Source organism: Salmo trutta, chromosome 20 (assembly GCF_901001165.1).
Source record: "Salmo trutta chromosome 20, fSalTru1.1, whole genome shotgun sequence".
Taxonomy (NCBI): domain Eukaryota; kingdom Metazoa; phylum Chordata; class Actinopteri; order Salmoniformes; family Salmonidae; genus Salmo; species Salmo trutta.
In genome coordinates this window covers 19,329,913-19,357,254 of record NC_042976.1, presented here as the reverse complement: position 1 = coordinate 19,357,254, position 27,342 = coordinate 19,329,913, and the positions used below count along the sequence as shown (strand labels likewise).

Sequence of the window (27,342 nt, the reverse complement as noted above, 5' to 3'; positions counted from 1 at the left end):
GCAGCAGCAGCCGTCGTTCTATGGCAGTTGGAAATAAATAGGACCAAGGAGAAGGGACTGTCAAACGAAAGATCTTCTGATAAACTGTCTAGCCAGACTGTTGCGGTTAACATGTCAAATGAGGGAATGGCTTTCCTTTTTACGACATAAATCAAGGCTTCAAGAATAAGATTTTCGTGGACCCTGTCAATTTTCATTCAAGGTGAATAGCAAAAAGATGGTCGATACGTTATTTTCAACTTGACGTTCCGTGTCCGTTTGTGTGTTCCAGGAAGCTTTCAAGCTGATTAAGGTGTTTGATTTATGCTAGCAAACGGTCTTGTTAGTAAGTCAAGTAGGTTTGATGTCTCTGACTGCAGTTAGACAATTATAAATATCAGCACAGGTCCCACCTCGTCAGTTCATTGACTTGTTTGAGCCATCCATGATGATAGCTAGCTAACGTTAATGTTTTTTTTCTGACTTCATCTTTATCACTATAGCTAAGCTAATGTGCCTAGCTACTGTCTGGATGTTTTCCTACCCATAATTTGCAGTTTTTAGTATTTTCAGCTTGGTGGATGAAGTGCTGACAGGGTTTTATTTTTTGGTCTAGGAGGCAGATCTGGCATCCTCTGCTGTGACAGTGAACAACAGTGACATCATTGGTTGGAGGGAATGGCCCCAGCCCTGACCAAGCTCTCCAAAGACGTCCACGGAATGCACCTGGCGTCCAGCAACATGGATGCAGATGGGGCAATGCTCAATATGGAGTGTGATCCTCAGTTGAAACTGATGGAGGACAGCTATGCTCAGAGGGTGTGGCTCAACCTCTCCTCTCTGCCCTTTCTGGACACTTGTTGCTCAAGCAAGAGTCCCCTTGACTTTCCCGATTCGCTCCTGTCCCCTCTGCTACAGGCCTCGGCTGGCCAGTACAAAACGGTGCTTCTCTCCAACCCTGGTTCCCTGCTCAGCTTCCTGTCTCTCAACAAAAACCTGAAGCATTCCCTGGCTGCCTGTCCAGGTGCACAAGACATGTATTTGGTTCCTGGCCCTGAACACAATAGCCAAGTTGTGGCTCAGCAGCAACAGCAGTGTCAACACAGTGGCCATGGACCAGATGGCTATGATATCCCCCAGTCTCCTTCAAAATTCTGCCAGGGAGATCTCATGTCCCAGTATAACCCTGCTGTCCCCACACCCCTCATTGAGAGGCAGGAGGAGGGGGGCTCCAGCAGCACAGACACAGCTCCAGCACAGCTGTGGGCCAGGGGAGCTAAGAGCCAGGGCCTGGAGCAGCCTGTGACTGCACTGGTAGAGGAGGCATTGAGAGAGCAGACTCACTGGCATCTCTCCCAACAAATGTCTCAGTTAGGACGGGCTGGGCGGCTCCAGAGGAGACTTCAAGCTCTACTAGGGGACCACGCCTCTCGCCACTGCAGCCTCCAGCTGGAGGGTCTGAAGGGGAGTCAGGGCAGGGAGACCCCAGGTCCCCCCTCACCCCCTGCAAACACCAAGCCCTTTGATCCAGCCATGGGGCAGAGACAGACAGGTACACTGAGCCGCAGGACCCAGGGCCGTGCCCTACTGCAGACCTCCTTACCGCCATCCCCCTCCACAGACATCCAGGAGTTTACGCGCTATGCCCAGGCCGTGCTGCGCGGGGTTCAGGAGGCTGTAGACTCTGATGCCACAGAGAGCAGCTCAGATGAAGAGTTGGAGCCTGAGCAGAAATGGGGGACCACATCTCAACCAATGTGAGTACAGACATTCTGGTAATGTGCTGTAATTATGTTGTAGACCTGTTAATTACTTATGAGAAACAGGAAGTCTGTTCAGTTGAATAAAAATAGTAGAGAATTTTATTTCATGCTTGACTGGGATGCAAAAACATTGTAGTCCTAACTGTATGCAACAGGAACACAGCATTTTCAGAGTTAACTATGTTTATGGAGGAGTTTTGTTAAAAGCTGTTAGCTGAACCTGTAGCTTTGTTTGAGCTTGGGTCTGTTTTTCATATTTCGGGCATATTTTAAAGAGCTGTGGTGTTTTCCTGGATACCACAGTGGGTTATCACAGCTAAATATACAGGGTTAAGGGCAGAGGTAGGCTATGAGAAACACATGCCATATGTGTGGCAGTGAGTGAATTATACATGGAAAAACACAGACCTTACACTTGAAATTACATTTCACTTGACAGCACTCAATGCACAAAACCGTCTGTTAACGTCATATAACCTCTTTAGTTTGCGGCAGAGGCAGCAGATTCCTCCACTATTCACCTGGCCCTCTACTTCAGTACGAACAGAACAGACCCTTTCCTCTCCTAACCCACATCCAGGCCAGGTACATGCATAAACACAGACTTTGTAAGGCCATATATCCACCCCCACACACTGCCTCGGTGGAAGAGCCCTTTGAGTCCTCCTCTGAAGTCTGTGTGACCCAGATCATGAGATGAGGAAAGTGTTTAGGGCTAAATTAAGCGGATGTAATAATGGTTCTGCTATGGTGTGTCTCTCTGCCTAGGTAGGAGTAACAGCTCTCTGAGACTCCCACACTGTGATCACGCCAGGTTTCTAAACATTTGAATCATCCAGCATTTAGGAAGGGTTCATGTTTCTCATTATAGTTTGGTGGGAGGTTTGAACTTTTAAGTAGCAAAGAGGAGCCGGTTTGTCTTTTAGTTCCAGGCAGGCAGCACATCGCCAGGTAACCTGCTCTCCCTGTCTGGAATGTAGTGACTGAAGAAGGAGACAGGGTTTGCATGGGGTGGAAGGGACCAAAGGGGAATGTGGAGGGGATGCCTTTGTGATTCCCTGTCTAATAAATGGGGGGTGGATGAGAAAGAGTTCCAGGTTTATGAGCTCTGGGAACAGGAACAGGGGAGAAGTGGGGAAGAGATGGAAGGGGGGTTGATGATTTGTTTGGCGGGGTGGTTTGGGTCTGGCATCATCCTGGCAGCAGCAGTCTTGTCTTTGTTGCAGCCCCTGTCTCCTGCTGGGTAGAACACAGAACGGTTCCAAGTCTATTCTATTCATTCCATTTCTATGGGGTAGAACGGTCTGTCTCTGTGGCCTTTCATTAGCTCCTTCATGGGGAGAGGTTATGGCATGCACCTCCCCCGGGAATATCTCCTCCGAGACTGGATGGGCCGTTTTGGGCCCCTCTTCCTGCAAAATGTGATAACAATGGTTACAAGGTTAAAATTGGGAAGTCGAACACTTGATTTCTGTCCTCTTTCAGTTTCACTCACATATGTTCATAATTTGATGTGGGAGTTACTGTGGCGGACTAGGATAATTATTTGAAAGTGAAATGAGGGGTACACCCTGTATACCAGGTATGGGCAACTTTGATGGGAGTGGGGGCCACAGAAATCTGAACTCATGGCTGCAGTGGCTTGCGGGTCTGTGTACCCACATCCACACCCAAACATGCAGTCAGAGCTTGCTCTAGCCTTTTGGGGGCCCTAAGCAACATTTCCTGCAATTCTAAAAAATGTTCTATAGGGTGGAGAGAAATGTTTGCAGTCACTCTCAGAGAGTGACAAACAAAATCAATGGTGGCCAACTCGGTCAATAATTGGAACATGATTACTGTAAGTTTAGGTAGCTGGCCACTAGAGCAGATTTTTTAAATTTTTTTATTAATGACAATTTGCGGGTACTATTTAATGAAGCTGCCAGTTGAGGACTTGTCTGTTTCTCAAACTAGACACTCTAATGTACTTGTTGTCCTCAGTGTGTGCTGGGGCCTCCCACTCCTCTTTCTATTCTGGTTAGAGCCAGTTTGCGCTGTTCTATGAAGGGAGTAATACACAGCATTGTACCAGATCTTCAGTTTCTTGGCAATTTCTCGCATGGAATAGCCTTAATTTCTCAGAACAAGAATAGACTGACGAGTTTCAGAAAAAAGGGCTTTGTTCCTGGCCATTTTGAGCCTGTAATCGAAACCACAAATCCTGATGCTCCAGATACTCAACTAGTCTGAAGAAGGCCAGTTTTATTGCTTCTTTAATCAGATCAACAGTTTTCAGCTGTGCTAACATAATTGCAAAAGTGTTTTCTAATGATCAATTAGCCTTTTAAAATGATTAGCTAACACAACGTGCCATTGGAACACAGGAGTGATGGTTGCTGATAATGGGCCTCTGTACGCCTATGTAGATATTCCATTAAAAATCTGCCGTTTCCAGCTACAATAGTCATTTACAGCATTAATAATGTCTACACCGTATTTCTGATCAATTTGATGTTATTTTCATAGACATTTAATGGACATTTCTAAGTGACCCCAAACTTTTGAATGGAAGTGTATATTGTTTAAAATAATAATTTTGGGGGGGATTGATCCGCTGGCCATCCCAGCTGTAAGCTTTACTTCATCTCCAGACCTACAACTAGAGAAATAAGTGTTTAAGACAGCAGAGCTTAGTTAATACAGACAGGCTGGCTTTTTCCTCAGTTGTGATCAGGGCTGAAAACAACCTGTGTGTAACTGCAAGAGTAAAGAAATGCACCAGCAGTATAGAACAGCTCCAGTGCCACTGTGTATTTATCTTTGTTGAGCTGGCCTAGCAGAGAGTGGATGGGGGGTGTTCCATTGGGCGGCAGCAGTGTCTCTGGAGAATGGAGATAATGCCCAGGTCCTGTGGGCTGTTTGTTTATGTTGCAACCCGAGAGGGAGGGAGGAAGTGCCTCTCCTCTCCTCTGAGACTGCTTGACTGGGGATGGGGGTGGCAGCTTTTTACACTTTTACAGTGTGGATACGTTCCACCACCGAGGCTATCACTCAGGATGTCAAAAGTCATTTTGTCACTTTCCTTATTGTTAAATGAAACCAAACTTGAAGCGGTCTTAGTTTGAGAGGCTACAGTGTTACAGCATTGGGCCTGTGTTTGTTCGTGTGGGGGTCTATTTATGTCTATGCCGCACCAGTCACCAGCCTCACCAGCCGGTCTGATGAAAAACGTTCCCTTTAGTTGTCCACTCTGTTTAAGTGGCTTGCTCCTGGCATTCCCAGGGTCGCTACATAGAGCCATGGTAACTAACCTAACTGGACTGTGGAACTGCCTGCCAGAAACCAACGTCTAACCAGGCACTACAGTAATAGTGGAACGCAGTCAGAAGCTCCATGGAAACCTACACAATTTTCTAATGATTTATTTGTAGCCTAGATATACTTTATACTCATCTCAACAGAATAAGAATAAAGCCCCCTCATCTGCCGTATAATAAGAAAAAGCTGATTTGCAAAATAATCATTTTCATCTGGTGCTTTAAAATGTAGGTCATAGTGTAGGCTATTTGTTGACGGTACTGCGTAAATATAAACCATATGTCCTCAGCCTCTGTACTCTTGTTGTGCTGGGCTATCTATGTTATAAAGGTCAGTAAACCTACACACACTCCAACCGTTCAACCTGTTTCAAGGAAAGGGTTGTCTTTTTAATAGATGGGGGGGGGGATACAAAACCTACAGAAATTATGAATCTAGAAAAATATGGAATTGTTTGTTTGGTCATAGGCTCTTTCTACCTCTCTTTGTGTCTGTCTGTCTCCCTCTCCAGTAGGTGTGAGTGGAGGTGGCAGAGGGGGAGGGCTGAGGTGGGCAGCGGGTGGACCTGGCTACAGCTGCATGTGGCAGAGCTTGAGGGACGCATCCATCAACTGGGGGACCTGCACAAACAGATCACCTCCACCAAGGTAAGGCCCAGTTCCATAGGCCCCTAGTGAATAGGCCCCCTCCTCCTGCTGTCTCCAGACAGCTCTAAACACCATGACCTCCCTCACGACCTTTCCTATGATCATGTGTGAATCAGTGGTGGCCGGTGGCACTTCATCGGCTTATAGTAATGGCTGGAATGGTTTCAAGCACATGGTTTGCATTAGCCATATGAGCCGTCCTCGCCTCACCAGCTTCCTTTGGTGTGTGAATATGCCCTTGTGGCGTTGATAGTAGTGTGTTTGTGGTCCCAGGGGGGTGTGGTCTTGGCGGATTCCCAGCCGATGACAGACGGGCAGATTCAGCAGACGTTACTAACGGAGACGGCAGGGCTGCCGTTCACATCGAGGGGCAGTGCTAGAGACCCTCCCTCCGACACGGAGAACGAACCCAGCAGCCCCACACGCCTCCTCAGGAACATACAGAGACAGGTACATTTTAACTTTTTATTTAACCTTTGCTTCGACAGTAACATTGAGACCTAAACTTAGCAAAAAAAGAAACATCCTCTCACTGTCAATTGCTTTTATTTTCAGCAAACTTAACATGTGTAAATATTTGTATGAACATAACAAGATTCAACAACTGAGACATAAACTGAACAAGTTCCACAGACATGTGACTAACAGAAATGGAATAATGTGTCCCTGAACAAAGGGGGGTCAAAATCAAAAGTAACAGTCAGTATCTGGTGTGGCCACCAGCTGCATTAAGTACTGCAGTGCATCTCGTCCTCATGGACTGTACCAGATTTGCCAGTTCTTGCTGTGAGATGTTACTCCACTCTTCCACCAAAGCACCTGCAAGTTCCCGGACATTTCTGGGGGGAGTGGCCCTAGCCCTCACCCTCTGATCCAACAGGTCCCAGACGTGCTTAACGGGATTGAGATCCGGGCTTTTTGCTGGCCATGGCAGAACACTGACATTTCTGTCTTGCAGGAAATCACACACAGAACGAGCAGTATGGCTGGTGGCATTGTCATGCCGGAGGGTCATGTCAGGATGAGCCTGCAGGAAGGGTACCACATGAGGGAGAAGGATGTCTTCCCTGTAACGCACAGTGTTGAGATTGCCTGCAATGACAACAAGCTCAGTCCGATGATGCTGTGACACACCGCCCCAGACCATGACAGACCCTCCACCTCCAAATCGATCCCGCTCCAGAGTACAAGGCCTCGGTGTAACGCTCATTCCTTCGACGATAAACACGAATCCGACCATCACCCCTGGTGAGACAAAACCGCGACTCTTCAGTGAAGAGCACTTTTTGCCAGTCCTGTCTGGTCCAGCGACAGTGGGTTTGTGCCCATAGGCGACGTTGTTGCCGGAGATGTCTGGTGGGGACCTGCCTTACAACAGGCCTACAAGCCCTCAGTCCAGTCTCTCTCAGCTTATTGCGGACAGTCTGAGCACTGATGGAGGGATTGTGTGTTCCTGGTGTAACTCGGGCAGTTGTTATTGCCATCCTGTACCTGTCCCGCAGGTGTGATGTTCAGATGTACTGATCCTGTGCAGGTGTTGTTACATGTGGTCTGCCACTATGAGGACGATCAGCTGTCCATCCTGTCTCCCTGTAGCGCTGTCTTCAGCGTCTCACAGTACGGACATTGCAATTTATTGCCCTGGCCACATCTGCAGTCCTCATGCCTCCTTGCAGCATGCCTAAGGCACGTTCACGCAGATGAGCAGGGATCCTGGGCATCTTTCTTTTGGTGTGTTTCAGAGTCAGTAGAAAGGCCTCTTTAGTGTCATAAGTTTTCATAACTGTGACCTTAATTTCCTACTCTGTAAGCTGTTAGTGTCTTAACGACCGTTCCACAGGTGCTGCATGTTCATTAATTGTTTATGGTTCAATGAACAAGCATGGGAAAAATTGTTTAAACCCTTTACAATGAAGATCTGTGAAGTTATCTTGAAAGACAAGGTCCTGAAAAAGGGACGTTTCTCTTTTTGTTGAGTTTCGGTCTCTTTTTCAAATGAGCCCTGTAAGGGTCCAATGATATATGTAATGATTTAGCATTAGTTATGTCACAGAGATCAGAGGGCTTTTTAACCCAGCAAATCATCAAACCAAAAATGTTGATAGGTCAAAAGGACCAAAGCAGCCGTTACTGCTATTTCCTGGTTTAGTGGTTAATCACACACAGCAATCTGTGAGAGTCTAGCCCTGCTGCTGTTGATAGGACAGCTCCACTCCCAGCACATCTCTGGTTTTTATGTAGGGGGAAGTCTGGTTGTAGTGCTGCTGGCCTTTGTCTTCTTGACTCTAAGGGGGTGTGACAGGACATTCTCCAACCAGAAAGCCTCACTTCACATTAGATTACAGGTCTGGGGAGTCGGGACTTATCTACCATACTGCTTAGCAAGTGGGGGGCTATGTAGACCTATAGGCCTATATGGTTCACTTCAGTAGATACTGGATGATCTGTTGTCCTTGTCCCCACAGAGTGCCCAGCTGAGCCAGATCGTCAACAGCCTGATGCCTCCTCTGAACCTCTCTCCTTCCTCCTCTCCCATCTCCTGCAGGTGGAAAGGACAGAACAAGAGAGTCTTCAGCAGGTAGACCCAATAAGCCCCACCAGCCCACAATGCCATTTCCTGCGCAGTTTAGTTTATTAAGATCCCCATTAGTTGTTGCTCATGCAGCAGCTACTCTTCCTGGGTTCCAGTACCTATGGTAGTTGCGTGGCCAGCCCAGCCAGTACAGTACAGCTGGGTTTGGCCCGGTAGTGTGAAAAAGGTAATGGTGACCTTGACTCAGGATCATGTCAGAAACAGATATTCCAACAGTTTTCTGTAATTAATCGGCTACACTTTGCTAATGACAGTGCAATACTGTGCAGCTGTATTCATCGACCTGGCCAAGGCTTTCGACTCTATCAATCACCACATTCTTATCGGCAGACTCAACAGCCTTGGTTTCTCAAATGACTGCCTCGTCTGGTTCACCAACTACTTCTCCGATAGAGTTCAATGTGTCAAATCGGAGAGCCTGTTGTCCGGACATCTGGCAGTCTCTATGGGGGTGCCACAGGGTTCAATCCTCGTGCCGCCTCTTTTCTCTGTATACATCAATGATGTCGCTCTTGCTGCTGGTGATGCTCTGATCCACCTCTATGCAGACGACACCATTCTGTATACTTCTGGCCCTTCTTTGGACACTGTGTTAACTAACCTCCAGATGAGCTTCAATGCCATACAACTCTCCTTCCGTGGCCTCCAACTGCTCTCAAATGCAAGTAAAACTAAATGATCGGTGCCCACACCTGCCTGCCCATCCAGCATCACTACTCTGGACGGTTCTGCCTTAGAATATGTGGACAATTGCAAATACCTGGGTGTCTGGTTAGACTGTAAACTCTCCTTCCAGACTCACATTAAGCATCTCCATTCCAAAATTAAATCTAGAATCGGCATCCTATTTCGCAACAAAGCATCCTTCACTCATGCTGCCAAACATACCCTCGTAAAACTGACTATCATACCGATCGTTGACTTCGGCGACGTCATTTACAAAATAGCCTCCAGCACTCTACTCAACAAATTGGATGTAGTCTATCACAGTGCTATCCGTTTCGTCACCAAAGCCCCATATACTACCCACCACTGCGACCTGTATGCTATCGTTGGCTGGCCCTCGCTTCATATTCGTCGCCAAACCCACTGGCTCCAGGTTATCTATAAGTCTTTGCTAGGTAAAGCCCCGCCTTATCTCAGCTCACTGGTCACCATAGCAGCACCCACCCGTAGTACGCGCTCCAGCAGGTATATTTCACTGGTCACCCCCAAAGCCAATTCCTCCTTTGGCCGCCTTTCCTTCCAGTTCTCTGCTGCCAATGACTGGAACAAACTGCAAAAATCACTGAAGCTGGAGACCCATATCTCCTTCACTAGCTTTAATCACCAGCTGTCAGAGCAGCTCACAGATTACTGCACCTGTACATAGCTCATCTGTAAATAGCCCATCCAACTACCTCATCTCCATACTGTTATTTATTTTTGCTCCTTTGCACCCCAGTATCTCTACTTGCTCACTCATCTTCTGCACATCCATCACTCCAGTGTTTAATTGCTATATTGTAATTATTTCGCCACTATGGCCTATTTATTGCCTTACCTCCCTTGTCCTACCTCATTTGCACACATTGTGTATAGTCAATAATACAGTAGAAAAAGTATGTTTGTTTATTCCATGTGTAACTCTGTGTTGTTGTTTGTGTCGCACTGCTTTGCTTTATCTTGGCCAGGTCTCAGTTGTAAATGAGAACTTGTTCTCAACTGGCCTACCTGGTTAAATAATGCTCCCAGTTCCACTGTTGCTTACCACGTCAGAGGATCAAAGAAAATAGAAATCGGGCATAAGCTGTCAATCAAAAGCCAGATCAAATGGTATTCTATAAAGAATAGAAGGACTTTGTGGAATTTCAGTCACTGTTCTGTGGATTACTGAGATGCCAGAAACTAGATCCTGTACAGGGCTGTTTATTTTAATTTAAATGGAAGTGACATTATGGTTCCTGGACAGCCCTGTTTTTAGGCACAACCACTCCCTCTAACAGGCTAGGGTTGTTGTTCTTTGGGTGGTACCAACTACCCTCAAGGGTGCTGTACTGTAGGACTTCACAGAGCTGCTGTTTTTATTTCTGTCAAAGGCAGCACAGCAGAGTGTTTGTCTAGTTTTTCTCTAAGAAATGTAAAGCCTGATCCAGAGGACAGGGAGGTGGGGTCTAGGAGGGCCTGGCAGGATAATGAACAAAATCATTTCACTTCCTGGTTCCAAGGGAAGCCTATCCCACCAGAGCTGGAAATGACAGGCCCCTAGTGAGTGTTGGACTAGCAATGTTCTAAAACCAGTGTCTGCTAGTCTAGGTACCAAAAATGGAACCCTATTCCCTACTTTTGACCAGGTTCCATAGGGTAGGAAATATATAGGGTGCCATTTGTGCCGAAGCCCTACTCTACAGCCCAGAGAGGACCTCAGATCTCCTATCCATCACTAGTAATATTAAACATGCTCTAGCTATCCTTAAAATAACTCTTGGAAAAATTTCACAATGTCCGGCTGTGATTTGGATTAAAGTCATTAAGCTCAGGTTCCTACTTCCTCTTGCCCCCTTTTTACCCTCCAATAAAAAGTCTTCACCTCCCCTGTTCTGATTTGACTCCCACACTGCCATGGATGTCGTAGAATACGGATGATATATGACTGGGACCACTGGGTTGGATTGTTTGTGTTTTGAGTTGTTTAAGTGCGTCTGTACACTGACTGTTCAATGTAAAGTCTGGGCAGCTCTCTACCAATAGAACTGTTGCATTTGTGTGCTGAGTGAATAAAGTGCTGTGTGTTTTGTGACTTAGGTTGAGTTTCAAATGGCACCCTATTCCTTATAGTGCACTACTTTTGACCAGAGCGCTATGGGTGCCATGCCAGTTGGCCCATATACTAAGTATCCCCTCTGTTGTCCCCTGCAGTAGCCTGGTCCTGGGAGGATGTGAAGCCTTCTCCCAGAAGGCACCCAAGAGGAGGAGAGTGAACCGCAGAAGACAACACCTCCTCCAAGTGGACGCCACCTGTGTCTCAGCCCGCACCCGACCCCTGGTGATCTATCACAAACCACCACTCTTCATCAACACCACCCACACCAGCCACAGACAGCAGGTAGCAACCCTCAACACTACCCACACCAGCCACAGACAGCAGGTAGCAACCCTCAACACTACCCACACCAGCCACAGACAGCAGGTAGCAACCCTCAACACCACCCACACCAGCCACAGACAGCAGGTAGCAACCCTCAACACTACCCACACCAGCCACAGACAGCAGGTAGCAACCCTCAACACTACCCACACCAGCCACAGACAGCAGGTAGCAACCCTCAACACTACCCACACCAGCCACAGACAGCAGGTAGCAACCCTCAACACTACCCACACCAGCCACAGACAGCAGGTAGCAACCCTCAACACTACCCACACCAGCCACAGACAGCAGGTAGAAACCCTCGAAACCCTCAACACCAGCCACAGACAGCAGGTAGAAACCCTCAACACCACCCACACCAGCCACAGACAGCAGGTAGCAACCCTCAACACTACCCACACCAGCCACAGACAGCAGGTAGCAACCCTCAACACCAGCCACAGACAGCAGGTAGCAACCCTCAACACCAGCCACAGACAGCAGGTAGCAACCCTGAACACCACCCACACCAGCCACAGACAGCAGGTTGAAACCCTCAACACTACCCACACCAGCCACAGACAGCAGGTAGCAACCCTCAACACCACCCACACCAGCCACAGACAGCAGGTAGCAACCCTCAACACTACCCACACCAGCCACAGACAGCAGGTAGCAACCCTCAACACCAGCCACAGACAGCAGGTAGCAACCCTCAACACCACCCACACCAGCCACAGACAGCAGGTAGCAACCCTCAACACCACCCACACCAGCCACAGACAGCAGGTAGAAACCCTCAACACCACCCACACCAGCCACAGACAGCAGGTAGCAACCCTCAACACCAGCCACAGACAGCAGGTAGCAACCCTCAACACCACCCACACCAGCCACAGACAGCAGGTAGCAACCCTCAACACCACCCACACCAGCCACAGACAGCAGGTAGAAACCCTCAACACCAGCCACAGACAGCAGGTAGCAACCCTCAACACCACCCACACCAGCCACAGACAGCAGGTAGCAACCCTCAACACCAGCCACAAACAGCAGGTAGCAACCCTCAACACACACACACACACACACACACACACCTGCTGCCAATAATGAAATGTCAGATGAAGTATACTAAATTTAAAGGATAAGAGAGTAAATCAAGCTGGCCTTATTTGTTTATGCAGAGGGACTCATCTTGACATTTGAGAATGAGTTATAGAAACTCTTGCATATTAGTGTTTTTGTCATGTATGTATAAATAAAAACAGGGATGATATTAACTCTTTGTTCTCAAAGGTTTACTAACCTGTGACGTGCTGGCTTATTTAAAGTGGAGTATTAATTGTAGCTGTAGTCTTTGGAAAGGGACCCTGTGCTGAGTCTCTGAGTCTCATCATGATGCGGTGAAGAGCTCTCTCCAGCAGTTTACCAAAACGGAGTGGACCAGTTCATTTTAATGTGACACCCTCCATGACTGCTATTCTCAACCCTTGATTTTGTCTGTTCTGACCTCTATCAACCTGCTCCAGAGTAGAGCTTCAACCTGCAACACACAGCCCATAAGGCTCTGTTCAAAAGTAGTGCACTATATAGGGAATAGGGTGCCATTTGGAACACATCCAGTCAGTCTATCCATCTCTCCAGTCCTGCTGCTAATCCTCCAGTCTCTACCCACCAAGCCACAAAGGGAGCCAGCCAGGGGCACCTCACTCTAACTGATGTTATTACAGAGGAAGGCAATGTGCCAAGCCTACTGAGATTTTAATGGAGGAAAGAGAAGAAAGCTGTTCACGACTTTAACTAGTTTCATTAGCGTGATTTAGCTGAGCGGCTGGCTGCTCCTCCAGGTCACGGTGACTCACAGCAACCGCATAGTAAGGCTACATGTTAGCAGAGCAGAGAAACCAGTCACATCTGTATGTTTAAACATATACACACATTCCCCTGGCTCCTTTCTTTGCTAATGAGTTTGTGGTGGTCTTTGGTAACTCTCTGATAGCAATGGGCTACTATCTTCAAGAGTCCCAGGTGGTTTGAGTTCATAAAAATGCATTAAATCAGTGGTATCCACACCTGGTCCTGGAGGGTGTAAAGAGTAAGTTATTCTAGAACCTTTCTCTCTCCTGTAGGACCCACCCTCCCTCTGTCTCACCTGTGCCTCCTGTGATCCCCTGGCACTGTGTTCTGACCCAGCCTGCTCCTCCAGCAGCACCCTGACCTCCAGGACCAGTCACACTATACCACACCCTGCTCTCTGTCTCACCCCAGGTAGGCACATCTCTCACTGCTGGACAGACATTATAATACTGTATGTGTTCTTGTGTTAAGCTATCTGTACTGTACCACACCCTGTTCTCTCACCTCAGGTAGGCGCATCTCTCCTAAAACAGCTATGGAAATATGTCTGCTTGGGTTAACTGATGCCAGTGATTACTGTTGTGTTATAATTACTGTGCTGTTCATCATATTGAGCTGTATGCTTCAACTCTTTTTGTCTGGAAATAGGTCTAATATTCTGTTGATGGTCGGTAGATGAGGGTGAAAGGTACGATACAATACTTTATTGTTCATTTACATTGACCAAGATAGGTGTGAAAATAGAATAAAGTACAGTGTATTCTGAGAAATGATTTGACAGTAATTCTCTTTGGCATCTTACTGGGGGACTTTCACAGCAGCATGCTCTGAGTCAGCCAGTCTAATCATTACTCTACTGTTGGCTATTCCCTGCAGGGAGGTTAATGATCCGAGGTTCTGAGGCAGTGGGCCGTGGCTGGAGCGATGGGCTGGCTAGAGGGGCTGAGGGGTTGGGGTACTGAGCTGTGACTGATGAGGAGAGCACTGGGTCAGTCTTAAAGACGTAACTCGCACTGCTCCAGTCGATGTCCTGTCAACCTTAATATCACCCCATGGACAATGATTGAGCTAAAAACAAACACCATAAGGAATATTGTGTGTGGGGGGGCGGTGTGTGTGTGTGTGTGTGTGGGGGGGGGGGGGGGGGCGGCGCGATGTGTGTGTGTGTGAGTGGGGGCAGGGCGATGTGGTGTGTGTGTGTGGGGGGGCGACGTGTGGGGGGGGGCGATGTGGTCGGGCGATGTGGTATGTGTGTGTGAGTGGGGGCGGGGTGATGTGGTGTGTGTGAGTGGGGCGATGTGGGGGCGGGGCGATGTGATGTGTGTGTGGGGCGGGGCGATGTGGTGTGTGTGGGGGCGGGGCGATGTGGGGGCGGGGCGATGTGGTGTGTGTGGGGCAATGTGGTGTGTGAGTGGGGGCGGGGCGATGTGGTGTGTGTGGGGGCGGGGCGATGTGGTGTGTGTGTCGGGGGGCGATGTGGTGTGTGTGGGGGCGGGGCGATGTTGTGTGTGTGTGTGTGTGTGTGTCTGTGGGGGCGATGTGGTGTGTGTGGGGGCGATGTGTGGTGTGTGTCTGTGGGGGCGATGTGGTGTGTGTGGGGGCGATGTGTGATGTGTGGGGGGGGGGGCGGTGTGGTGTGTGTGTGAGTGGGGGCGGGGCGATGTGGTGTGTGTGTGTGGGGGGGGGGCGACGTGTGGGGGGGGGGTGATGTGGTCGGGGCGATGTGGTGTGTGTGTGTGAGTGGGGGCGGGGTGGTGTGTGTGTGTGTGGGGGCGATGTGGTGTGTGTGGGGGCGGGGCGATGTGGGGGCGGGGCGATGTGGTGTGTGTGTGTGTGTGTGGGGGCGGGGCGATGTGGTGTGTGTGTGTGTCTGTGGGGGCGATGTGGTGTGTGTGTGGGGGGGGGGGGCGGTGTGGTGTGTGTGTGGGGGGGGGGTGATGTGTGTGTGTGTGTGGGGGGGGGCAGTGTGGGGGGGGCAGTGTGGTGTGTGTGTGTGTGTGGGGGGCGGTGTGGTGTGTGTGTGTGTGTGTGGGGGGCGGTGTGTGTGTGTGTGTGTGTGTGTGTGTGTGTGTGGGGGGCGGTGTGGTGTGTGTGTGTGTGTGTGTGTGTGTGGGGGGGGCGGGGTGTGTGTGTGTGTGAGTGAGAGAGATTGGGCCACGGTGTGTGTGAGAGAGATTGGGCCACGGTGTGTGTGAGAGAGATTGGGCCACGGTGTGTGTGAGAGAGATTGGGCCACGGTGTGTGTGAGAGAGATTGGGCCACGGTGTGTGTGAGAGAGATTGGGCCACGGTGTGTGTGAGAGAGATTGGGCCACGGTGTGTGTGAGAGAGATTGGGCCACGGTGTGTGTGAGAGAGATTGGGCCACGGTGTTTGTGTGTGTGTGAGAGAGATTGGGCCACGGTGTTTGTGTGTGTGTGAGATTGGGCCACAGTGTTTGTGTGTGTGTGAGAGAGATTGGGCCACAGTGTGTGTGAGAGAGAGGGGGCGATGTGGTGTGTGAGAGGGAGAGATGAGAGCTTCAGGTATTGTCCTGCTAATCTGGCCCTGACAGGCAGGAAGCGCGGTTGTGGCAGTTTTGAGGTTTGCCTCAGGATTTAGCACCACTTGTCCTGTTCAGCCCAGCAACCTTAAAGCTCACACTGCATATTACCATAGCAGCTATGTAATTATCAGCCCCCCAACATGTTTGTTCTAACAATGAAACAGGGCCATGACAAAGACGTTGATTGTCTGTAGAGCTGGTGAGGAAGCATTGAGAAGGAATATGTCTAACCTAATGGTAGTTAAACATTATGCTGGCTTGTTAATATAGGCAACTCTCTAACCAAGCCTTTTAATCTTATGAGGGGAATCAGACGAGGGGAATCCCTCACTGTTGAGTTAGTGGCACTGAAAACATTTTAACTAGTTTGCAGATATGAAACAGACAATCATAATATAAGTCAATAAGATGCAATTCCCAGTTTATGCTACAAAACCAACTTTATAAGAGGTTTTATAAAGTTTCAATGACTCAACATTCCATGACGTACACTAAGGCATTGTTGGCAGGATAGATGGATGCAGTTCACTGTAGGATTCGTATAATTTAATGCTATCGGGTTGTACAACACAGCTCGCCTGGTACATTGTTTGCGGCCCCCATTCAGGATGCACTTGTTCAGTTACAATGACTCAATATTTTGGACAAATGTAACTAAGGCTGGGAATGTCAATACAATCAAACTAGCAAGGCCAATGATCACAAGTCAGTCATAAAGTGGCTAATAGCCTAGCGTATCTATTTCTATAGCTAGTTAAAAACACAGAGCCTAACGTTAGCTAGCTAGCGAATGTCATGTCATTGGAGGAGTGACTGACTTTTCCCCCTCGTTTTCCGGTGGCTATACAACAGCTCCAGATGCAGGTATCATTTGGTTAGCTAGCAAGAATGTGAATAACTGTTATCCAGTTAGTGCATTTGCCAACGAAGAGATATGCTATCTACTCCGATTTTAGAGCACTCTCATCTGAGTGTGCCAGAGCGCAGAATAACTGATGAATTTACGAAGCGCAACACCCGCTAGATATGACCGGTGTCAGTAAACGTAGGCAAAAAAAGTTAGTTAGTCACGAACGCTCTAGATAACATGTAAACAGCCTAGCTAACCAGCTCTGCTAGTTAAATGGTCAGAGTGAGGTGTTATTTCATTTGTGTCTGGAAGTAGCTAGCCAGTTAGCTTGGGTGCTTGGTTTGAGAGAGAGATTGATTTTGTCTGCGTAGACTCCTGTCTTTGGATGAGACACGTTTTTATGAGGTTTTATTTGCTGCAGTGTCTGTTAATTGTCCAAACCCGCTTTACCACTCTATATTGCTATAGAATTTTCACAAATGCCTTAGAATGTTTGGGAATTACATGTACTATAAATTTATGAAAATGTAAAATAAAAGTGTAATTCTTCCTTCGGGTATATCAACAGATTTTAATGAGATTTCATGTTGCTAAAATGCTGTCAGTTCCACTTTAACGTGGGTACTGTGTGCTTCCAGGTTGCCGCCACAAGCAGCATGGGAGGCACCTGTGGCGAGGGGCCAGGGGACTGTCAACTATCAGGTGGGCGGGCTCTGCTCAGACCCCACACAGGAGAGCCTATCGCGGGGGGAGGAAGAGGAGACATACCGACAGGACCATGGAAGGTATGCATGATCCCTGGGATGGGATTTTTACTCAGTAATCAGGAATTCCTGCTTTTTTAATGTTATTTAAAAAAAATTTTTTTAGATCTATCCAACATTAATTTCAATTAGAAATAGACCTAACCTCTAGCCAAATCCTGATTTCCTATGTTGTCCAACACATATCCAACTAGTTATTACATACATGTAGCCTGCGAGTGTGGTCATTACATGTATGCTATGTAGCTTGTTACAGAGCGACCCATGGCGTTAACAGTTAGATGTTGTTGGTCTCTAGATGAGGAGGACTTCCTGTCTCAGCTGTCAGACCCTGAGGACAGTCCAGAGGATAGCCTGGAGGATGCCGTTACACCCCAGACCTCACACACACGCAAACGGGTACCACACACACACACGTTATGATCTTCTATCCTCGCGGGGACCTAAAATGTATTTCCATTCAAAATCTTATTTTCCCTATAACCCTTACCATAACTTTAACCCGTAACCCTAACTCCTCAACCTTACTCTAATTCTATCCCTAATTTTCACCCTAAACCTAACCCTTCAATTTAAAATAGTTTTGTCCTCATGGGAATGTTGGAAATAGAAGGATAGATAAACCAACTAATATCTTGAGAATTGCCTTGTAATGAATACTGACATCTAGTGGAGAAGTTTAGAACAAATGGTGTACATTATAGGCATACAGCCCGCTTGTTGATCAGTGAGCTTTGCTACAGTATTTTTTTTTGCTATTCTGTTCTCAGGGCCCAATCCGCAGACGTCAGGGAGAGAGTGTTTACAATATTGACAACATCGTCATCCCTTTGTCCCTGGCTGCCACTACAAAGGTGGAGAGACTTCAGTACAGAGATATTATAACGCCCAGGTATGGCTTCTGGAGCTTGTTCTTTGGCTTGAGTTACTTCTCAACAAAAGCTAAAGCCACCAGTTTTTGCTTAACTATATTTTGAGTTTGATCAAACCTCCCAAGAAATGAGTCTGTTCTTTGATGTCCTATGATCTGAGGACACCCCATCAAATTAGTGGATTCAACTATTTCAGCCACACCCGTTGCTGACAGATGTATAAAATTGAGCACACAGCCATGCAATCTCCATAGTCAGACATTGGCAAGAGAATGGGCAGTACTGAAGAGTTCAGTGACTTTCAATGTGGCACTGTCATAGGATGCCACCTTTCCACCAAGTCGGTCAAATTTCTGCCCTACTAGAGCTGCCCCGGTCAACTGTTAAGTTCTGTTATTGTGAAATGGAAATGTCTAGGAGCAACAGCGGCTCAGCCACGAAGTGGTAGGCCACACAGAACGAGACCACCGAGTGCTGAAGCGCGTAGTGTGTAAAAATAGTCTGTACTCGGTTGCAACACTCACTACCGAGTTCCAAACTGCCTCTAGAAGCAACATCAGCACAATAAATGTTCAACGGGAGCTTCATGAAATGGGTTTCCATGGCCGAGCAGCCGCACACAAGTCTAAGATCACCATGAGCAATGCCAAGCGTCGGCTGGAGTGGTGTAAGGTTCGCCGCCATTGGACTCTGGAGCAGTGGAAACGCTCCAGAGTGATGAATCACGCTTCACCGTCTGACGGACAAATCTGGGTTTTGCGGATGCCAGGAGAACGCTACCTGCCCGAATGCATAGTACCAACTGTAAAGTTTGGTGGAGGAGGAATTATCTGTGGCTGTTTTTCATGGTTCTGGCTATGCCCCTTAGTTCTAGTGAAGGGAAATCTTAACGCTACATCTTACAATTACATTCTAGATGATTCTGTGCTTTCAACTTTGTGGCAACAGTTTGGGGAAGGCCCTTTCCTGTGTCAGGTCCATACAGAAATGGTTTGTCGAGATCGGTGTGGAAGAACTTGACTGGCCTGCACAGAGCCCTGACCTCAACTCCATCGACAGTAGTGGAAAAAGTACCCAATTGCCTGACTTGAGTAAAAGTAAAGATACCTTAATAGAAAACGAATAAAGTGAAAGTCACCCAGTAAAATACTACTTGAGTAAAAGTATTTCGTTTTAATTATACTTAAGTATCAAAAGTAAAAGTATAAATCATTTCAAATTGCTAATATTAAGCAAACCAGATCACATACATTTATTTTGTTATTTAGCGATGGTCAGGGATGGCCATGTACAAACATGCAGACATAATTTACAAACAAAGCATTTGTGTTTAGTGAGTCCACCAGATCAGAGGTAGTAGGGATGACCAGGGATGTTCTCTTGATAAGTGTGTGAATTGGACCATGTTCCTGTCCTGCTAAGCATTCAAAATGTAACGAATACTTTTGGGTGTCAGGGAAAATGTATGGAGTAAAAGGTACATTATTTTCTTTAGGAATGTAGTAAAGTAAAAGTTGTCAAAAATAGAAATAGTAAAGTACAGATACCCCAAAAAGCTACTTAAGTAGTACTTTAAAGTATTTTGACTTAAATACTTTACACCACTGCCCATCGAACACCTTTTGGGATGAATTGGAACACCGACTGCGAGCCAGGCCTAATCGTCCAACATCAATGCCCGACCTCACTAATGTTCTTGTGGCTGAATGGAAGCAAGTCCCTGCAGCAATGTTCCAACATCTAGAGGAAAGCCTTCCCAGAAGAGTGGAGGCTGTTATAGCAGCAAAGGAGGGACCAACTCCATATTCATGCCCATGATTTTGGAATGAGAAGTCAGATGAGCAGGTGTCCACATACATTTGGCCATGTAGTGTATTCTGTCACCTTACACATTGCTCTGCTCCTCCCTCCTTCCTTGTAGCTGGAGAGTGGTTGATAACCCACCCCTGGAGGAGAGGGAGGAGGAGGAAGAGGAGCTGCTGTGTGACGAGACATTTTGCCAGAGGCACCTGGAGTGTGAGCAGAGAGAGAAACTCCGCTGGACCTCCTGGGACAAGACCAGACTCTATAGACGCACCGCCAGGTGGGGACTGGGCACACCACACATCACCTTGCTGTTGCTGATTGATCCTGCAGTAAAGCTTCTTACCTCACTGGATGTCAATTCAATACACAGTGTCTGTTTTTTTCCTTTGAGAATGAAGTGCAGCATTCTCTTGCTCTGTTGCAGTATATTTTTTTTTTAAATATAAAATTTGAATCGCCTCTCTCTGTAGGTCTGGCAGTAGGAACGATGGACCAGGTGTTTCTGTATGGGACTGTGCTGTCATGGGTGACACCAGAGGTGACGTGAGCACTCACGTGGACTGGAGCCATCTGGACACGGACGGAGCCTTAGAGGAGTGGGTGGTAAGAAAGGACATTCACTGTCTAGTCTGTACCAACCTAAAGTCTGGATCCCGGTTCAGCTCTTTGTTACATTCTGAGTATGAAGTCTTGGTACTACCATCTATTAACCCTGCTGCAAATTCAGGAACATTCTAATCAATAAGCTATTAAGTATAATGCAGAGCTGAATTAGTTAGAGGTTTTCATTTAAAATATGACTCGCTGAGACTGAAAAACAGTTTCTGATCAAATCAAACTTTATTTGCCACTTGCGCCGAATACAACAACTGCAGACTTTTTTACATTTTTTATTTTACCTTTATTTAATTAGGCGAGTCAGTTAAGAACAAATTCTTATTTTCAATGACGGCCTAGGAACAGTGGGTTAACTACCTTGTTCAGTGGCAGAACGACAGATTTGTATCTTGTCAGCTCGGGGATTTGATCTTGCAACCTTTCGGTTACTAGTCCAACGCTCTAACCACTAGGCTACCCTGCCGCTTATATGTGCAATGCTTACTTATAAGCCCTTAACTAACAGTGCAGTTCAAGACGAAGAAAATATTTACCAAGTAGGTTAAAATAAAAAGTAATAATAAACAGAAACACAATAAGAATAATGAGGCTATATACAGGGGGCACCGGTACCGAGTCAGTGTCCTGGGATACAGGCTTGTTGAGGTAATCTGTACATGTAGGGGGGGCGAAGTGACTATGCATAGGTAACAAACAAACAACGAGTAGCAGCAGTGTACGAGGGGGGGTGTCAGTCAATGGAAATTGTCTGGTGGCGATTTTTATGAATTGTTCAGCAGTCTTATGGCTTGGGGGTAGAAGCTGTTGAGGAGCCTTTTGGTCCTAGACTTGGTGCTCCGGTACCGCTTGCCGTGCGGTAGCAGAGAACTGTATATAACTTGGGTGACATATGAATATTGGGCATTTTATGTAAGAGATTGTAGGATAAACCAATGTTAGCGTTTTACATAGCTGGCCATAAATGGATGTTGCATTTTACTTTTCTAGGTTTGTTATGTGGGCTTCTTCTAACCCATTGGTTTCTACCACAGTTAATAATCCGATTTAAGCTATTAATTTACGTACAAAATCAGTGTGACAGATTTCCAGTCATTCCATTTTAATTTAATACCCCTTGATCTTCAAGACTACAAGACTCTTACCTGAGCATAACCCAAGATGTAAGGACATATTTAGCCTACTGTTGTTTATGATTTTTGTTGTCATGGAGGACTGATTGGGTCATTGCTTCGAGTTGAAAAATAAATGCTGCTCTCATGGAATAACATGCTTTGAGCACTACTGAAAAATACTATTTGCATGTGAAAAATGTATGCCATATGCTGCATTTGCTATAGGCCTATTGTTTGCAGTGCGTTCGGAAAGTATTCGGACCCATTTCCCTTTTTCCACATTTTGTTACGTTACAGCCTTATTCTAAAATGTATTAAATAAATACATAATAAAATCCTCATCAATCTACACACAATACCCCCTAATAGCAAAGCGAAAACAGGTATTTAGAAATTTTTGCTAATGAAAAATAAACAAAATTCATTTTTTACATAAGTATTCAGACCCTGTGCTATGAGACTGGAAATTGAGCTCCGATGCATCCTGTTTCCATTGATCATCCTTGAGATGTTTCTACAACTTGATTGGAGTCCACCTGGGGTAAACTCAATTGATTGGACATGATTTGGAAAGGCACACACCTGTCTATATAAGGTCCCACGGTTAACAGTGCATGACAGCAAAAAGCAAGCCATGAGGTTGAAGGAATTGTCCGTAGAGCTCCGAGACAGGATTGTGTCGAGGCACAGATCTGGGGAAGGGTACCAAAACATTTCTGCAGCATTGAAGGTCCACAAGAACACAGTGGTCTCCATCATTCTTAAATGGAAGAAGTTGGGAGCCACCAAGACTCTTCCTAGAGCCGACCGCCCGGCCAAACTGAGCAATCGGGAGAGAAGGACCTTGGTCAGGGAGGTGACCAAGATGCTGATGGTCACTCTGACAAAGCTCCAGAGATGCGAGAACCTTCCAGAAGGACAACCATCTCTGCAGCACTCCACCAATCAGGCCTTTATGGTAGAGTGGCCAGACGGAAGCAACTCCTCAGTAAAACGCACATGATGGTGGAGTGCTGCAGACTCTCAGACCAGACTAAAGGACTCTCAGACCAGACTAAAGGACTCTCAGACCAGACTAAAGGACTCTCAGACCAGACTAAAGGACTCTCAGACCATTTATTTAAAAAATATATATATTTAACTAGGCAAGTCAGTTAAGAACAAATTCACAATGACGGCCTACCAAAAGGCAAAAGGCCTCCTAAGGGGATGGGGCTGGGATTAAAAATAAAATAAAAATATAGGACAAAACATACATCACGACAAGAAAGACAACACTACACTACATAAAGAGACCTAAGACGACAACATAACATGACAACACAGCATGGTAGCAACACAACGTTACGACAACAACATGGTAGAAACACAACATGTTCGCAGCACAAAACAGGGTACAAACATTATTAGCCACAGACAACAGCACAAAGGGCAAGAAAATAGAGACAACAATACATCACGCAAGCAGCCACAACTGCCAGTAAGAATGTCCATGATTGAGTCTTTGGATTAAGAGATTGAGATAAAACTGTCAAGTTTGAGTGTTGCAGCTCGTTCCAGTCGCTAGCTGCAGCAAACTGAAAAGACGAGCGACCCAGGGATGTGTGTGTTTTGGGGACCTTTAGCAGAATGTGACTGGCAGAACGGGTGTTGTATGTGGAGGATGAGGGCTGCAGTAGAGATCTCAGATAGGGGGGAGTGAGGCCTAAGAGGGTTTTATTTTTTAAATGTAATTTATTTCACCTTTTGTTTAACCAGGTAGGCCAGTTGAGAACAAGTTCTCATTTACAACTGCGACCTGGCCAAGATAAAGCAAAGCAGTGCGACAAAAACAACAACACAGAGTTACACATAAACAAACGTACAGTCAATAACACATAAGAAAAGAAAAATCGAAAGATCTGTGTATAGTGTGTGCAAATGTAGGGAGGTAGGCAATAGGCAATAAATAGCTGGGGTGAAAGAAGAGCGATTACAATTGATGAAACCAAGTCTAGATTTAACTTTAGCCTGCAGCTTTGATATGTGCTGACAGAAGGACAGTGCACCTTCTAGCCCTACTCCCAAGTACTTGTATGAGGTGACTACCTCAAGCTCTAAACCCTCAGAGGTTGTAATCACACCTGTGGGGAGAGGGGCATTCTTCTTACCAAACCACATGACCTTTGTTTTAGAGGTGTTCAGAACTAGGTTTAGGGTAGAGAAAGCTTGTTGGACACTAAGAACTTTGTTGTAGAGCATTTAACACAAAATCCGGGGAGGGGCCAGTTGAGAATGAGACTGTATCATCTGCGTATAAATGGATGAGAGAGCTGCCTACTGAAACAAGATTCTCTGGTCAGATGAAACCAAGATTGAACTCTTTGGCCTGAATACCAGTAGTCACGTCTGGAAGAAACCTTGCACCATCTCTACGGTGAAGCATGGTGGTGGCAGCATCATGCTGTGGGGATGTTTTCAGCGGCAGGCACTGGGTAACTAGCCAGGATAGAGGGAAAGATGAATGGAGCAAAGTACAGAGAGATCCTTGACGAAAACCTGCACCGGAGCGCTCAGGCCTTCAGACTGGGGCGAAGGTTCACCGTCCAACAGGACAACAACCCTAAGCACACAGCCAAGACCATGCAGGAGTGGCTTTGGGATAAGTCTCATTGTCCTTAAGTAGTCCAGCCAGAGCCCAGACTTCAACCCGATTTGAACATCTCTGGAGAGACATGAAAATAGCTGTGACGCTCCCCATCCAACCTGACAGAGCTTGAAAGGATCTGCAGAGAAGAATGGAAGAAACTCCCCAAATACAGGTGTGTCAAGCTTGTAGCATCATACCCAAGAAGACTCGATGCTGTAATCACTGCCAAATGTGCTTCAACAAAGTACTGATTAAAGGGTCTGAATACTTAGGTAATTTGTTTTCTTTGTTATTATGGGTTATTGTGTGTAGATAATACTTTTTTTTTTTTTTAAATCCATTTTAGAATAAGGCTGTGACGTAACAAAAATGTGGAAAAAGGGAAGGGGTCTGAATACTTTCTGAATGCTCTGTATGTTTTTATTGTAGACACTTTATCTCGATCATTTCAAAAGCATGTGACCGTTAGGCTGGATTTTGTATTTATTTTTGCAGCATGAATTAGATTGAGCAATTAAAGCCCCACTCGTGGTCTTCCTAATTTGAACTTGTTTTTGACAGTATGGAGCATAATACCATGGAGGAGTTTAGAAGGGAGGAATGGCCTCAAACTTTTATTCCATAGGTTGGGATCTGCACTATGCAGCTGTTCCAAGATCGCATTTTTCACTGGCTGTCCACTGGTTGCAAAATCAATGATTGATAGGCAGTTTAAACTTCTTCAATACAACCAGTAAGGTTAAAATGCACATTTGTGAACAGCCATCCACAACAACCACAATCCGTAAGGTGCAAATAGCTAAATGAGAGAGCAGCAGTGTGATTCACATCATTGCACTATGTAGACATCAATAATAGGCGATATCTGTATAGCCTGTGAACTACACCACTGCTGTCATCCTTACCTCCAAGTGTTTTTATTCAAGTTGGATAATCTTTGGATGCCAACAGCAGTCACACCATTGGAAGACAGCTTGGACTGTAGCCTACAAAAGCCTATTCCTGCTCTTTTCCCGCGATCCATCAAACACATTTGGTGCGTCAACATAGTGGTCTCTAACTTGTGGTCAGACTCGCTCAGGTGGATCAAACTTAAACTTGCGTCTTTTTTCAATGCTGATTGAATGGCATTGAGAAAACAAAGGTGTCATAGTTTGTTATTGAGTTTAAAAGTTATCTTAGAAGTAATCATAAAGTTTTTCAATATCTGTAATCCAATTACACTATTTTTGCTGGTAATGGATTAGTTAGAGTTTAAAACAAATCCATGACATGTTATCCGTTACTCCCCGACCCTGCAAGTAATGATAGAGTAGGGGTGGTGTCTGTCAGTGGGCACTCTCCCTACTTCCTGTCACACATTCAGAGGGAAGGCTGCAGGCTCCCTGATGCGCAGGATGTGGGTGTGAAGGTCACAGGGACCATACTCGCCTTGCATGAATTTTGGTTTGAAATCTGACCCTTTATCACGGGAGAATAATGATGTACGGTGAGTGTTTATACTAGCTCAATCTAATTTGACATTCAGTTGCCCATGCTGTGTTACCCACGTATGAAAGTGATAAAAGTAATGTACTCGTATGTAGCCCTCAGTATTTCCTCCTCCCCTCTCTGTCTGCAGCCCTGTTTCCCGTGGGAGAGTCGTGTGTTCCCGCTGTGTGAGGATGAGGATGCGGCTCTGAGGTGTGATGAAGAGGAGCAGGAGGAGTGTCACTGGGAGAAGAGAGTGAAGTCAGAGCCCACCAGCAGCACAGACGAGAACAGTGTATCTGTTCAGTCACACCCATTCTCAGCCCTGTCCAGTACAACAGCACCACCTGATGTAGAGGATGGGAACAACAGTCTTACAGCAGACAGCAGAGTCACCTGAGATGGCTTGGATTAACCACTGCACAGCACAGGTAGCATGTACAGTTACTTATAGAAGTGTGTATTTTGTGTTGTTGAATGCATGTATCAACCAGTCTATTGATGTGGGCTGGGTATGTCATAAAGCAGTAGTGTTACGGAGCGCACAGCCACGCCTACCTGCCTTTCACTGATCCATTGCTTAATGGTTTATTTATGGTTAAATGGACAGTGTGTTCCACATGCCTTTAAGTGCCTGTTTTCTGTCTTCAACAGGTCTCCACAGGAGATTGGGAGACCCGAGGGGCAGAGATACACGAGGAGGCCTGAACTACCTGGTGGAGACGTCACACTTAATGTTTGCTACATTTCCTGAACACAGTGTTTTAATTTGGTTTTAAAAAAAATTAGGGGAGAGTTTTTATATTTATTTAAATTTCTTCCCTGTATTGTAAGATATTGGTGTGGACTGTGTTGGATATTCAACATTTTAAATGTGTACTTTTTATGTAACCCTGACCTGCATTCTTATTGAAGATCTGCGTACTAGTGCACAACTGATCGTAACCACTGTATGTACATAGTTGTTACCTGATATTTATTTATGTTTCAAGACGTGTCTGAAAATGTAAAGTCTATATGTGTGTATGTAGGTATTTTTAGATTTTCACCAGTTTTACTCTTGGTTAACAGATTGTATTTTTCCATTAGTGATCATTTTTATACAGACAAAAAAACAAGTGAAGTATTTTCATAGTTTTTTTTAGTTGTTGTACTTCTCGTCTGACGGTGTAATCTCTGTTGAACACAAGTCATTAAAATCATTCAGGCCCCTGTCTGACTGTCACATTATTAAGGACAAACCAGACCGTGCCGACGAATGGTTAAAGGTAACGGGATGGTCGTTCTATTGCCTCTGACCACGTAACATTGTCCCAATGATTCCACATGTTGAATCCCAACCATTCGTCGACACCCAGCAGGGGATCTATTGCACACAACCATCGTTCATGTGTCTTGTCCTTTTATTATAGTATTGAGTGGTCAAACCA

At 46.2% G+C, this 27,342-nt stretch overlaps 1 protein-coding gene across 2 annotated transcripts; it reads left to right on the top strand.

The window, feature by feature from the left end:
- On the top strand, positions 1-27,291 carry kansl1l (KAT8 regulatory NSL complex subunit 1-like). Of its 2 annotated transcripts, none has more exons than XM_029702477.1 (14): positions 1-202; positions 596-1,736; positions 5,557-5,689; positions 5,963-6,139; positions 8,155-8,267; positions 11,181-11,367; positions 13,521-13,659; positions 17,280-17,426; positions 17,704-17,804; positions 18,176-18,297; positions 20,199-20,360; positions 20,554-20,686; positions 26,064-26,343; positions 26,567-27,291. In XM_029702477.1, exons 2-13 carry the CDS (start codon positions 658-660, stop codon positions 26,310-26,312), a joined length of 2,742 nt encoding a protein of 913 aa, XP_029558337.1. In that variant the 5' UTR covers positions 1-202; positions 596-657; the 3' UTR covers positions 26,313-26,343; positions 26,567-27,291. The 2 variants fall into 2 exon arrangements, with proteins under 2 accessions (XP_029558337.1, XP_029558336.1); XM_029702476.1 differs by having other exon boundaries at positions 5,554-5,689.
- The last annotated feature ends 51 nt before the right edge of the window (positions 27,292-27,342 follow it).

What these genes read in the sequence shown, in the direction of transcription:
- kansl1l (XM_029702476.1), top strand. Translation starts at nt 658, where the DNA reads ATGGCCCCAGCCCTGACCAAGCTCTCCAAAGACGTCCACGGAATGCAC. An exon ending in AACAAGAGAGTCTTCAGCAG is followed by an intron (nt 8,268 to 11,180) that starts GTAGACCCAATA and finishes TGTCCCCTGCAG; the next exon opens with TAGCCTGGTCCTGGGAGGAT. An exon ending in GAGCCTTAGAGGAGTGGGTG is followed by an intron (nt 20,687 to 26,063) that starts GTAAGAAAGGAC and finishes CTCTGTCTGCAG; the next exon opens with CCCTGTTTCCCGTGGGAGAG.